This window comes from Planococcus citri, chromosome 2 (genome assembly GCF_950023065.1).
Source record: "Planococcus citri chromosome 2, ihPlaCitr1.1, whole genome shotgun sequence".
Classification (NCBI taxonomy): domain Eukaryota; kingdom Metazoa; phylum Arthropoda; class Insecta; order Hemiptera; family Pseudococcidae; genus Planococcus; species Planococcus citri.
Genome location: NC_088678.1, coordinates 71672663 through 71686282, shown reverse-complemented (window position 1 = coordinate 71686282; position 13620 = coordinate 71672663). Strand labels below are relative to the sequence as shown.

Below are 13620 nucleotides of genomic sequence, written 5' to 3'. Positions count from 1 at the left end.
TTGATTAGTTGAAAAAATGTGCTCAACATTGGTATTGAAAAAAACTCGAAATATTGAAATTTCTCTAAAATTTCGAGAACATTATGATGCTCTACTTGGGGTGGGGGGGGGGAGGTCTGAAGCTCCTAAAGCTCACGAAACCGAAAGAGGGAAAGGGAGGAGGGGTGGAGTACTCAAAAATTTAATTTGAACAGCAATGTTTCTTTTATTTTTGAGTGGTTTGTTATCGTGTTGAGTTTTTTTTTTAGCTCTGAAATATTTAGGTTAGTAAATAAAAAGATATGAAATTTTGTCTCCCCCCCCCCCAATTTTGAAACCGCAAAGGAAAATTTATCCAGTTCAAGAAATTTTGGTTTATTGGTTAATTTTTTTTTCACTGTTTCTTTTGAAAACTTTGACTTGGGATAAATTTTGACTCGATATTCCTCCTTTCCCTACCTAAATTGAAATGTTTGAAAAATGTTCACGTCAGAAGCCCCATTTTTTGGAAAAAATTACCAAAAAAGCTTTTTTTTGCAGAATGTTACAAAAAAAGTTTGCTGTTATTTTGCCAGTTTTGAAAAAAAATGGTGCTTTTTTTGTCTAAAATTTCTGTTGTTTCTCGACAGATGCTAAATTATTCTGGTTTTTTTGGGGTTAGTGACAAAAATTCCCATTTTTCAGATTTATTTTTGGAAAAATCGTCATTTTGTCATAATTGAAAATCCCTGCTTTTTTGACCTTATTGCAAAAACATTTCTGCTGTTTCGGAAAAGTTGTAATTTACGTTTTCTTTTTAAATTTCAAAAAAGGCGTGCTTTTTTTACGACGTTGCAAAAAAATCATTGTTTTTTTGGCCAAATTTTAAGAATTTTCTGCAGTGCTTGGTGGAAAAATGTCTGCATTTTCTGCAAAATTTCAAGGATTTCCTTATTTGAAGAAATAATTTTCAAAAATTTTTCTACTGTTGTTCTTTTAGCTAGGTTGCAAAAAATTGTTCCTCTTTTGGCAAAGTTGCCACTTTTTTTGGAAAAATTACAAAAAATTTCTGTTGTTTTGAAAAAATTGCAAAAATTGTAGTTTTTGAAAATGTTGCAAAAAATATTTTTTTGGTAAAGTTACAAAGCCAGAATTACGAAAAATTTCAGTTTTTTGGACAAAGTTGCAAAAGTCAATTCAAAGTTTGGCTTCTTTGCAAAAATTTTCTACTTTTTGCCAAAACTTCTGAAAATTTCTGCTTCACTATTTTTTCAATTACCCAAGTTTATTTTTACTTATCCTCTCAGAATTTTGCTTTTTCTGGCTCTTTTTGAAAATAGAGAAATTCGGACTTGATCTTTCATTTGAAAAATTTGAAAAAATGTCATGTCAAAAAACCAAATTTTTATAAAAATTTTCCAAAAAGTCGAATTTTTTTTGCAAAATTGGTAAGTTAATACTTTTTTTTCAATCATCTATTTTCTCGTTTTTACTTTTCCTATTGAATTGAATAAATCTTTATTTAAGGACGCCTTAGAATCTAGGCCTTTTTTCTCTCTGAAAAGGGCTAAAATTTTGACATAGATGAATTTTAATTCCCTATCTTCATTTTTCAATGTTTTTAAACAAGAGCTAGGTACCCTAATCCCCCCCCCCTCAGCACCCTCATCTTGGCTTCGTAAACACTCTACAAAATCTTGTGAATTGTGGATTAATTGTTGAAATTTACCTCGGGATGACGCTTGAAAAAATCCACCTCTCCTTTCCTCTTCCACCATTTTGTGTGTTTGTTGGTGTTTGAATGGAATGGAAAATTAAAAAAAATGGTTTAAAAAACTGGAAAGCGTGAAGAAACCCTATTTCAAACTGAATGCCCCAACCGCAGCTCAACAGGAGCAAGATCGTCTCTGATCTAAATATTCAATATTCCGTCTCTCTTTCTTCTCACCCTTAAAATGATGTTTATACCTTTGTTTTATTTTTGATGTGTGCAGAATAATCAAATATAATATTAATTTAGCATACTATGTTTAATAATGATTATTTGGCAATTTACTAATGGACGATTTATTTTCTGTTCTTGTTTCAGGTAAGTTTCAAATTTTCATCCATGAATTAGAAAAAGCATAAATACTTGATATGAGTAAGTTTTTCTCTCTATTATCTCTGAAAAGATCTGTACATTTTACTTTTTTATTCAACTGGACACCGCGAACACCTGATGCGATTTTTTGGGAATTATTTTACTTGTGAAATCGATAGCTTTTTGTAGTAAGATTACTTCTTCCACCTTTCATCGAGATGAAATGAGACTCGCTATTGAGAAGTCTGCACTTTACTGTCACCCTGTACACGAGTAGCATAAATTCATCTACACATGTTCGTATAAACGTTAAATAATAATATCATCGAGTCGTGTTTGATTATAGATTTCGTAATGCTGACCTATGGGTCGACAGAGAGAGCGAAAAAGGGAGGAGAAAAGAGTGACAGGACGAAATTTACAAAAGCTCGAATTCCCTGTTTACTTAAGGGGTAAACAAATATTCGGACCTACGAGCACGATTTGTCGTATTTATATATATACCTACAAGCAATGTATTATATTAACGTCGAATTAATTGCATACCTGTGTGAGATGACGAAGGCGTAGGGAAGACGATGCCATCAGACTTGCAGCTACATATTGGAGGACTGCACAATGCTCGATTTTTCAGTCAATCTGTGAAGTCAGTGTTTTCAAGTTGAACGAACTCTCTAGGCACTGTGTATGCACATTTTGTATTTGTATTTTTTTTTTTTTTGTTTCCATTTGAGAAATTAGTAAACAATCTTAACGCTTACGAAATTAATTATGTGGACGCGACGGACGACGCGACCACCATACAAAAACATAAGAGGAAAACCCGATCGAAATACGTGAAAAAAAAAATACATGCATGGATAATCTACTTATACATTTATTCACACTCGAGTAAAACACGACGAACATACGCACATGTTGGTTTGATTGGGGTATAAATTCTCTACTAATAATATACAATTTATATAAAGGTAAAATATGTAAATTGTAAATCGTATAATAATTTGGGGGATGGGGGACACGACAATGATGACGAAACAAAACACAAAATGAAAAAAAAAAACAAAAAAAAACTGTAAAATGCAACAATATTCAAAATATTGGCAACTTATTTAGAAAAAAATAATAATAATAAAATTACATACAATATTAAATTTTTACTCTAAATTAGACTGAAAAAACGAGAAAAAAAAACGAAAACAAAAACAAAACACGATTCGGTAAAATAGCCACGTCTCGTACATTATGAAGATGTAGAGTCGAATAATCCAGCAACCATCACGGTCCGGATGGTGTAAAGTGAAGAGATCCGGGCAGTACACCTTTGGCAATATATCAACCAGTTGAAGATTCGGCCAAATCAAACGATCCTGATTGGCTACTTTGGTTAGCCGGTGTCCGAATATTGGTCAAGAAAGACGATACGCTAGATGGCGTGACGAGCGGCGTCCCTTGCAATGATAACGATAAAGGAACCGTTGCTGCTCCGGCTGCAGCACTCGATGGTGTCTGGGCCAGTAACGCCGAATTACGGTTTTCGTTGACTGAACGATAACGAGGTGGTCTCGAGAGACGCTGGCATTTGCATTGTAATAATCTAAAGGGCAGTAAAAAAAAATGGATGGACAGGGTTAGCTAAATCAAAGATTCTGGGACTTGTTCCAGGAACAAGGAAGTTCAAACGTGCGATTTTACCTCATAAATGCTGCTCTGAATGTCCTGTTGAAAATCGTGTAAATTATGGGGTTTATGGTCGACGAGACGTACCCCAGCCATAAGGCTATATCGACGAAACCAGTTGGCACGTTGCAGCTTGGCTTAGGACAGATGACGAAAATTATGTTCAGCGAGAAAAACGGCAACCAGCAGACGACAAACGTGAAGAACACCATCCCTAAGACTTTGGTGGCCTTTTGCTCGGTACGTACCGAGTTGGCGGCTACACCTTCATTTGGACGTTTGTTTCGATTCGCTAGAAACCTGTGGAAATCAGTTGATGAGTGAGAGATTGCCTCTGTGAATGGTGCGAAAGAAGGATATTGAAGAATACGTAGATCTTACGATGGAGAGGATTTGATAGGGGTTAGTCGTTTGTTCAAATTGGTAAATTTTTATCGATCGTTTGATTTTGAGAATATTTTGCCTTATTTTTTAGGGGTCGAATTTTGTATTTTTTTTTTTGGAGGGGGAGGGATTGGATCCTTTGATTTTTTAATTCGTCTGTTTCAAAATATTCTATGGCGACATTTTTCAAATATTTCGATGAAAAATTATGGAATTTTTTAAATTTTGATTTCTAGTTTTCGAAATATTTCTTGAGTTTTTTTTCGTATTTTTTCATTTTTTTTAAATCCGTAAAAAAAAGTCAAAAATTTGTTCAAAAAAGCAATGTACAAATTTTTTAAAAATTCCAAGCGGTTTCAAGTTTATATGATTTTTTTGTGGCAGGAGGGAGGGGGGAGGGGTGATTCGTGCGGTAAAAATGTGAAAAATTGGTCGTGAAAGAATCATGGTTTTTTGTCTGGAAGCTTCAATTGTTAGACACTCTGTATGAAATGAAATTGTTTCTCCCTCTAAGAAGGCAAACCCTGCCATTTTTGCAAATGAAGAGTGATATTCCAAAACTCGCTTTGTCCATTTTTATCAAAGTTGGGTTTTCAGCAGCACCTGGTAGATGAAGTATCAACTCACATTCCTACATCATCAAACTACCAAAATGAGGTGTTAAACTCACGTAAATAGCCAATTCACTAAAAATTTTTAAAAAAATAATGTTCCAAAACGCGCTTTGTCCATTTTTATTGAAATTTTTTTCAGCAGGATTTAGTGGATGAAGTGTATACCCACACTCCTACATCATAAATCCACCCAAATAAAGTGCTAAACTCGCCTAAAAAGCCAATTTACCCGTTTAAAGGAAAACTGTTTTTCCTCTTTCCTGAAAAGTTGTGAAAATGGACAAAGCGAGTTTTGGAATATCACTCTTCAAATGATGAACAAATGTTGTGAGTATCGAATGATCGGAATTTCTTTTCAAAAATGACTTAGAATTCACTTTTTTTTCTAATTTTCCATTCAAGTTCGAAAAAATAAGCTCAAATTTGGTTTTAACAAATTGTTTAAAAAGCTCAGTTTGATAAACTAATCACGGTTTCAAGGGGCGAGGGCGAGAGTGTTTGAAAAATTAGAGGATTGGGAGAGCTTTCTCGAAATTTCTGAGTTGAATTTTGTTTTCCATTTATTCTTTTTTCTTTCCAATTTTTGGATTTTTTTTTCATTTTTTCATTTTTTTTTTTTTTTTTTTTGAATATTGATTGAGATTTTTACTCAAAAAATTCTTACTCGAAAAAATTATTTCCATTCATTTTCTTTTTCTTCTTTTTGGAATTATTATTTTTTCACATTTTTTCAATTTTTTTGAACATTGAAATTTTGACTGAAAAATATTGTCACTCGAAAAACTGATAACCCTCACATTCTACTCTTCTCAAGAGAAAAAAAACATTGAAATTATAAAAATTTGGGTTTTTTCATGTTTTTTAACTTGTTAAAGAACTTTCAAGATAACCCGTAAAATTTGAGAACCACTGCAGGTTCAGCAGAAATTCTTACAAGGTTCTTTCCTCGTTAGAATCCTGCGTATACATTTTAAACTTTTTCCTTTTTTTTTTTTTTTTTTTTTTGAAAATTATTTTGTAATTTTTTTGGATTGTTTTTTTATAATTTTTTTTTCAATATTGAAAAAAATCTTCTATTTATTTAGCATTTCTGCTAAACAATACAGGACATTTTGTGAAACGATTTTTTTCCTCGTGTTTTTAAAATTTCAAAGTAGGAACTCGAACATTTTGCTGTACGAAATTTTTTTCCAATTTGTTTTTCTTTTCACTCTTCATACTCCCAATTTTTTGCTGAATTCGATTTTTATCTATTTTTTCTTTGTTTCAAGCTCTGAAATTCCTTTCTTCCATTTTAAAATCATTTAATAAATATTGAGAAATTTGAACTCAATAATTTTGTGTTCAAAAAATTTTGACTGGAAGAAATTTCGATCCCTCATTCTCTTTTTCAAAGAATTGATGATTTGGAACATCTAGGATGAAGGTTTCCCCTATGAATAGCATCATGGGTATCTCTGACGCTTTCCTCTGTAGATGTGCGGATGCCGATATCTATAGTATGGGTAGGTCTGCTTTTAGGCTTGTGGTGGGGAAGGCATGAGAATGGGAGCGTGGGTGCAGTAGGAGCTGTTTATGAGCCATTTTATGTCCTAGATTTTTTTTTTTTTTTTTCCCCTTTGTCTGCCCTTTGTTGGTTTTTTTTTCCTTTTGTTTTTTGCTTTTCTTCTATTTGGTTTTATACTTTTTGTTTCCTTTTTTTTTCGCTTGTTTTACTTTATTTTTCCAATGGAAGGAACTAATACATGTATATTAATGATGCACTATTGTTTCTTGCTAGTCTATTATTATGCTTTTTTTTCACTTGTTCTATGTACTTTTATTTTTCGTAAGCTACAGTTTTCAGTTTTCTTTTTTCTTTTTTAGTTTTATCTCTTAGCTATAAATGGTCTCTCCTGTAATTGGCGTATGCTGTTGGAGAGACCTAAATTGTAAAATAAATTGTAAAATAAATAAATAAATAAATAAATAAATAAATACCCGGTCGTGAAATTTCGGTTTTCAGAGGCCCTGCATTTGATATTGAGCTTTTTTTAGACCCTCCTTTCCTCACTGTCCAAATTTTGTAATGTTTTTCGTCGGTTTGAAAAAATAATAATTTTGACTGTTTTTTTGGACGTTTTTAGGCAAAGTTCTTTCATTATTCAATGTTTGAAAATATTTTTCATCAATTTTTTCAGACTTCTCTCTAAAATTATACCTAGTATCTTTTTCTACTTGATATATTTTTTTTCATTTTTTTAAATTATTGTTTGTTATTTTTGGTTTGAATTTGAAATGATCTTATTTTTTAGCATTATTGGAAATTTGTAGACACATTAAAATATTAAGCTTTTGGTAAAATCATTTAAAAAAAATTGTTGCCTTGAATTGTTTCAAAAAAATATTATAGGCGATTGCCTCATTTTTTCGACATTTCAGCAAAGCGTTTTTTTTTTTTGCAACGGTAATGTTTGTTTTTGCATCAGTTTCTTGTGCCTCTCCCCCTCCCCTTGCTTCCATTATTCCCCTTCCTTGTTGATGTAGTGCCAATTTTGGATACGTATGTATATTTCGATTAAAATTACCTACCCTTTTAGAAAATTGAATACAAAGAATTATTCGAGTTCTTCGTTTTATGGTCTGAAATTTCCAATGAGCCCCCCATATTGCCCAAACGAGCTTTAATTTCGCCACAGTTTTCAAATTTAGTATAACTTCATCAAAGGTATTTACATATATGAAATAGACATAGACAAATTATTATTATTCGTTCTTCAGAAGCAACAAGTTGCCTATTTATGGAAACAAATACCGACGGAAATCAATGCTGGGCAACCTTTGTCAACACTTTATTTTGGTAATTAACTAAATAAATTCTACGTGCATTTACATTACCTACGTAGATCGATCTACAGAGATATTTATTTTACGATCGGTACACGACGTGTACCTACACATTGCACATGCCAAACAAATAATTGCTCGTAGAATTTCCCATTTTGACTAGAAAAAAAAAGCGAATACGCGATTCAAATACGTAGGTACTGTAACGCAGCCAGAGTGGAAAAATGTCGTTGAAAATAACCTGGATCAAATAGTTTTCCACTCGTTGAGCAATACAACTCTGCGTGTGTACGATTTCTCAATTCGAACCAATTAAAATTTCGATTCGTATCGAAAAGAATTCTAGAATTTTCGCTCAATGTTCAACAGAAATGTACATTTTTACGAATGCTATACGTAGACAAACTATTTTTGTACTGTTTGATTTTTTTTTTTGCATAAGCATACTTATGTAGTCAATTTTGATATTCGTATAAATAAATTTAACTCTAAAGCATAATATTTAGATACTCGTGTATATAGCGTTCACATCAAATGGCCGCCTTCGGAAACGATAATAAAAAATGTCAAAAAAGAAGAAGAAGAAGAAACAAAATTACGTACAAACGTAAACGTATAAAAAATCAATGTAGGAAAAAAATCGCCCCTCGAATGATGTCTCGCTTCATTTAGTTTTATTAATAGAAGAAGAAAAAAAAGTGTATAGGTAGGTAAAGTGGTAGAAAAAACTTGCCACGAATAAGAAAGAGCCTACCTACGTGAGAAGGGAGGGCATTCTGGGCTATGCCAGCAGGTAGAAATCGTTTTAAATTTGCAACATCGATGAAAATATTTTTCTTTTTTCAAATGTTAATCGAAGCGTGTGGTGATTGGGATATTTGAAAATGACTCCTTTTTTTTATTTATTTTTTTTACTCGACAATTCCAATGTGGGATTTTATTCTATTCATCGAATTGCGATACCGTTCACCAAAATCTATCGTATACGATTAATAACGTTTTCTTCGTTGAATCCACGGCTTAAGAAAGGGGTAAAAGGGGGGACGTGATGAGAAGATAATAGAGAAACCGCGCGACGACGACAGATTTGTAATGTTGAGTAAGAGAGATGAAGGAATAAGAAAAAAAAACATACCTTAAATTTAAATTGGAGGGTGTTACGTTTAACGGAAGCCGAAGTGTGCGTAATCTTGTATTCCTTCCGACGGAACTCTCGGTACCGTTTTCGGTGGCGGATGTTTGCACCGTTTCCATGCCAACTGTGCGTCTTGTCTCGGTCGCTCCAGCTCGGGTATTAGTCGCTAATAAACTCGGCTGCGATGAGCTAATACTTGTTGATGAACCTCTGCGCAAAAAATCAACATGCAGAAAACAAACCGCAATATTGCGAATGTGTGGGCGACACAATACGTAGGTAAGGTACAGAAAATGTACACAAAAGAGATGAGAGAGGATATGGAAAGGGGGTGCTAGAAGGTATGGTATACGGAATGAGCTAGAATTGTTCTGGGAGATGGGGGTCGGAGAGGGGGTTAGTTATTATCGGCTAAATGTGCCATGTAAAAAGTTGTATGCGAAATGAAATAGCTAAAGTTATACAGACGTAGAAATTCAACTACCTCCTCCCCCTCCCTCGCCTTCCTTTTCATCTTCCTCTTACCGGTATTTTCTTCTGAAAAATTAACTCGACCTTTTTTTTTTTTTTACTTAACGCTGTGTACCGAAATATCATCTGCCATTGTTAATGAATACGATAAAAGTTTCGCTTTTTGCGTTTTTTTTCCTTTTTCTTTCCCAAGAAGGTAATTTTTTCTTTTTTCGAGAGTGTGGAGAACTTTTGCGCGAAACGTTTTGACGAAGACGAGATAAAGTATGATTTCCGGTATACTCTCGGTGAGATGTGGTGTATACAGTAGTATATAGCGAAGAATGTCAATTATTTTACACCTTTTCGTCGTATTCTACGTTACTTTTTACCAGCGTGAAATATTTGACGCCGCTGTCTCTTATCAGCACATTTACAAAACATTAACCGACAAAGCGGCGAAAAATTGTGTGGCAGATGAGGCGGCAGAGCGGAGGGTATATTTACTCGACGTGTAATTTTCCATAGGCTATACCGAGAAGTTTTTTTGGTATATACTGTATTTTTTTCCCTTCCTGCTCTGCAATGTAATCAGGATGAAGGCGTGCTTTTGAATTTCGCTACTTTTTTCGTGAGATTTTAGTGTAACGAATTTTGCACCAAATTGGAGTGATGGATTTGAATTTTGAAATGAAAATATTGCCAATAAGTATTGGAAAGTCGGATACTGGATCATTTTGGTGGCAAACTTCTTGAATTCTTTGGCTCAAAATACCTATACCTACGCGAAAGTTGAGATTGTTAGTATTTTTGTGAATTTTCTCAATTTTTAGAGAGGGGTAGGAAGTGAAAAAACTGTAGGGGGACGTATTCGAAAAATCAGCCGATAGGATATTAGAACTCGGAGCTTTCAAAATCCTTATAATGTCAATTTTTTGGCTGGTGGGAATTTGACCATTTACGAGAACACGATGGAGAAAATGTGTGAACAGTGGAGAGGGGGGAGGTTGTCAGAAGGATTGATTCGGAAAAATTACTCGATACACTTCAAATTAGAAAACTTCGATTTTCTCGTCATCTCGAAGGCGACGTTGGAATCGATTTCGAAAATTATTTTACAGTTTGTTTGCAAAAATGAAATGAAAAAAAGGTCGAAAGGAGTCTTTGTTCAGAATTTTTCAATTTTTCATTGTCTTTTAACTTCGTGTCGATTACAATGGTTGAGATTTCATCATACCGACGTCCAGTTTTGAGCCCATCGAGTATTCATCCGATTTGAATTTCCCATTCATTATTTCTGAAATGTCACGACTCCCGAGAAAAACAGTTTGAAATTCCACTAATCATGACTCATGACTTCATGAGCTTCGACCCTTCAAATTTCAGCAGTTTCATAATGAATTATATGAGTCGCGAATCTCGCCCCTTCCATTCATCTTTTCATTCGCCTCAAAATTCCGGAATATTATAGTTCAAAACTACACCAAATTGCGGTAATTACTTGAAAATTACTGATTACTCGCAAATTTCGGCAATTACCTGTAAATTACTGTATTTGTCTTCAAACTAATGAATAGAGGCGGTTGCATCAATCATGGTCAATACTCGTCCCGGGTCATTTCAAAACTGTTTGTATTTTCATTTGTTGAGTACAAAAATTACTAGTAAATTACCACAATTACTCGTAAATTACCGTGATTACTCGGTAATTACCACGTAAATTACTGTGATTATCATTATTTCTTATCACATACATACCACAATCTCCAGAATTACTTGTAAATTACTGTAATTACCGTAATTACATGTAAATTACTGTAATTACTGTAATCACTCATAAATTACTCGTTCATTACTGTAATGTCTGTAATTACTCGTAAATTACTGTAATTACTTGTAATCTAGTGTAATTACTGTAATTATTTGTAAATGACCGTAATCACAGTAATTTCTCGTAAATTACCGTAATTACTTGTAAATTACTGTAATTACCATAATTACTTGTAAATCACTGTAATTACCATAATTACTCGTAAATTACTGTAATTACCGTAAGTACTCGTAAATTACTGTAATTACCGTAATTACCCCAAATTACAGTAATTACCATAACTACTTATAAATTATAGTAACTACCGTAATTACCCCAAATTACAGTAATTACCGTAATTACCCCAAATTACAGTAATTACCGTAATTACTCCAAATTACAGTAATTACCATAACTACTCGTAAATTACAGTAATTACCGTAATTACCCCAAATTACAGTAATTACCATAACTACTCGTAAATTACAGTAATTACCATAATTACTCTAAATCACTGTAATTACCTGTAAATTACCGTAATTACCTGTAAATTACCTTAACTACTTGTAAATTACCGCAATTACTTGTTAATTCTTGTTATTACGCGAACATTACCGTAATTTTATGTAAATTATCGTAATACTGTTAAATTACAGTATTTACTCTGGGTTTACTAAACTGATTGTAGTGATTGTAAATCGTAAATCATGGTAATCACTTGTGAATTGCGGTAATTACTTTTGAATTGCAGTAATAATTTGTTAATTGAGATAATCACTTGTAAATTATTCATAAATTTTTTCAATGATTCTTGCTCTTTTTGGTGGCGTTTTAGTTTCAAGGTATGGGTGTGAAAAAATGAAATTCTAGAGAATTCTGCTGCCGGTAAGTAGGTAAATGACAGTAAAAAGGGATAGAGCCAAGGGATGGGTTGGAGGGAAAGAAGGAGGGGTTGAAAATTGAAAAATAATATTTATAGACGTATCACTCACCTATTGAAAAACCTGAACGCTGAACTTCTACCGTAGAATTTATGAGGCGTGCTGAGCGAACGTTTCGGCGGTATCCTGGTGTTGTCCGCAGGCGACAAAGGTGTTGGTAACTCGACGGTTGAAGGAGGTTTACGGAATCTGCCACCGAGACGGCGGAAAGTAGGAGCCTCTTGTTGGGTGCCTGGTTTCTGCTGCAAGAACCGCGCCTTCTTCCGGAGTAGCCGCACGGTTAGGCAGAACGTTACGGACATGACGATCATCGGAATGTAGAACGCCATCAATGATCCGAATATAAAAAAGGCCGAATTATTTATGACGCAAAGGTTGGCCTCTGGCATTATGTTTTTCGGATTTGTTATACCTGTTACGTTGGCACGCGAGGAGCAAAAAAAAAAAATTAATCGATACAGAAATTGAAATTTACTGACGAAAAAAAAGAAAGGAGAACATGGCCTTTGGCTTTTCCGTCCGTAAACAAGTCTTTTAATACGCTTATCGATGCTTTAGGAAATGGCCGAGCTGAAAAACAATACGCGAATGTACGTCGGTCGTTAATTCCAAGAGCGAAAGAAACGAGGTAGAGGTAAAAGTTTTTAAAAACAATCGGAATCGGCTCGGCCGTTTACTCATAATGGTGAAGTTTTAATGGCTCTTATGTTAGTAAGATAAAGTTTTTTGATTTAAAATTAAAAAATAATAGCCGAAAGAGCCTCGTCTCTCCTTCACGGGCCAGGTTTATGGATTGAACGCGAATCGTTTGTATTGTTGGTAACATTAAGTTTTTCGCGTTGCCGAATTTTCCCCTTCTGCTCTCTGACGAGAAAAAGTTTTCGTTTCGAGCCAGAAAAATAACGAAGATCGACAATACACCAGCGAGCTTGTTGCTTTCTGGGTGTGATTTAACGTTACACACTGTACGTATATTAGCTAGTAACCTAATAATATTAATGACTTGTTTACTTACCTAAAAGAGTAACCGAACCGCAAACACAAACCGAGAGTATCCAAACAATGGCGATCTTTATACTGACGATTCGCTTAGTCGAGTACGTATGGCGAGTCTTGAGCGGATTCCTTATACCCAAATAACGATCTAAGCTTATGCAACACATATGCATTATACTACACGAACACGCCAGCACGTCGCAGGATACGTATACATTGCACCAAAATAAACCCAGAGGCCAATACCCTGCAAAAACACAAGCAGAAATATGTATTCGTCGAGTTCACCATTGCCAACTCCTCATCTTTTATATAGGTACCGCTTAATATTACATTTATGAGAAAGAACAATGAGTAATGATGATGAATGACGACTTTCGGTTCGTTCTGCAACTATGTATTTACTGGATGGTATTTTTACTTTTCTCAAGTGTAATCGCTATATAGGATTACGACGTGTGTTTCGTATGGTTGTACACTATATGAGCAAAGCAGGTGATTCGTCTCTTTTACGTCTCGTTGACGTTTTATTTCAGCTCGAACGGTAATTGCGATCTGCGAATTCGTAGAATTTTTTCCAATTTATACCAGCTTTGACGAGTTAATAGTAATTACCTGCGAATTACTAGGCTTTGGGAGGCGGGGTGGAGGGTAAAGGTCGGCTGCAGTGGCTTGGAATTGATAGCATATAGGTTGAGAAAACATGTCATGTTGTAAGGTGGTTTATTTTTTGTTGATATTAC

The 13620-nt window shown here is 34.2% G+C and overlaps 3 protein-coding genes across 4 annotated transcripts in view; 1 reads left to right on the top strand and 2 right to left on the bottom strand.

The window, feature by feature from the left end:
- Nucleotides 1-2649, bottom strand: part of 5-HT2B (5-hydroxytryptamine receptor 2B) — a 172264-nt gene extending 169615 nt beyond the window's left edge. Inside the window, exon 1 of the mRNA XM_065352889.1 lies at nucleotides 2588-2649. The gene's annotated coding sequence lies outside the window, so the exon portion shown is untranslated. The remainder of the gene's footprint in view (nucleotides 1-2587) is intronic.
- The window catches only part of Rpn2 (Regulatory particle non-ATPase 2), a 397281-nt gene that overhangs the window by 237681 nt on the left and 145980 nt on the right, over nucleotides 1-13620 (top strand). The window lies entirely within an intron of this gene.
- The window catches only part of 5-HT2A (5-hydroxytryptamine receptor 2A), a 96188-nt gene continuing 85291 nt past the window's right edge, over nucleotides 2724-13620 (bottom strand). For both annotated transcript variants that reach the window (XM_065352894.1, XM_065352893.1), the window contains exons 3-7: nucleotides 12897-13124; nucleotides 11933-12293; nucleotides 8681-8890; nucleotides 3737-4021; nucleotides 2724-3638 (exon numbers count right to left, since the gene is read on the bottom strand). In XM_065352894.1, the coding sequence (XP_065208966.1) occupies nucleotides 3377-3638; nucleotides 3737-4021; nucleotides 8681-8890; nucleotides 11933-12293; nucleotides 12897-13124 (1346 nt within the window). In that variant the 3' untranslated portion in view covers nucleotides 2724-3376. The remainder of the gene's footprint in view (nucleotides 3639-3736; nucleotides 4022-8680; nucleotides 8891-11932; nucleotides 12294-12896; nucleotides 13125-13620) is intronic.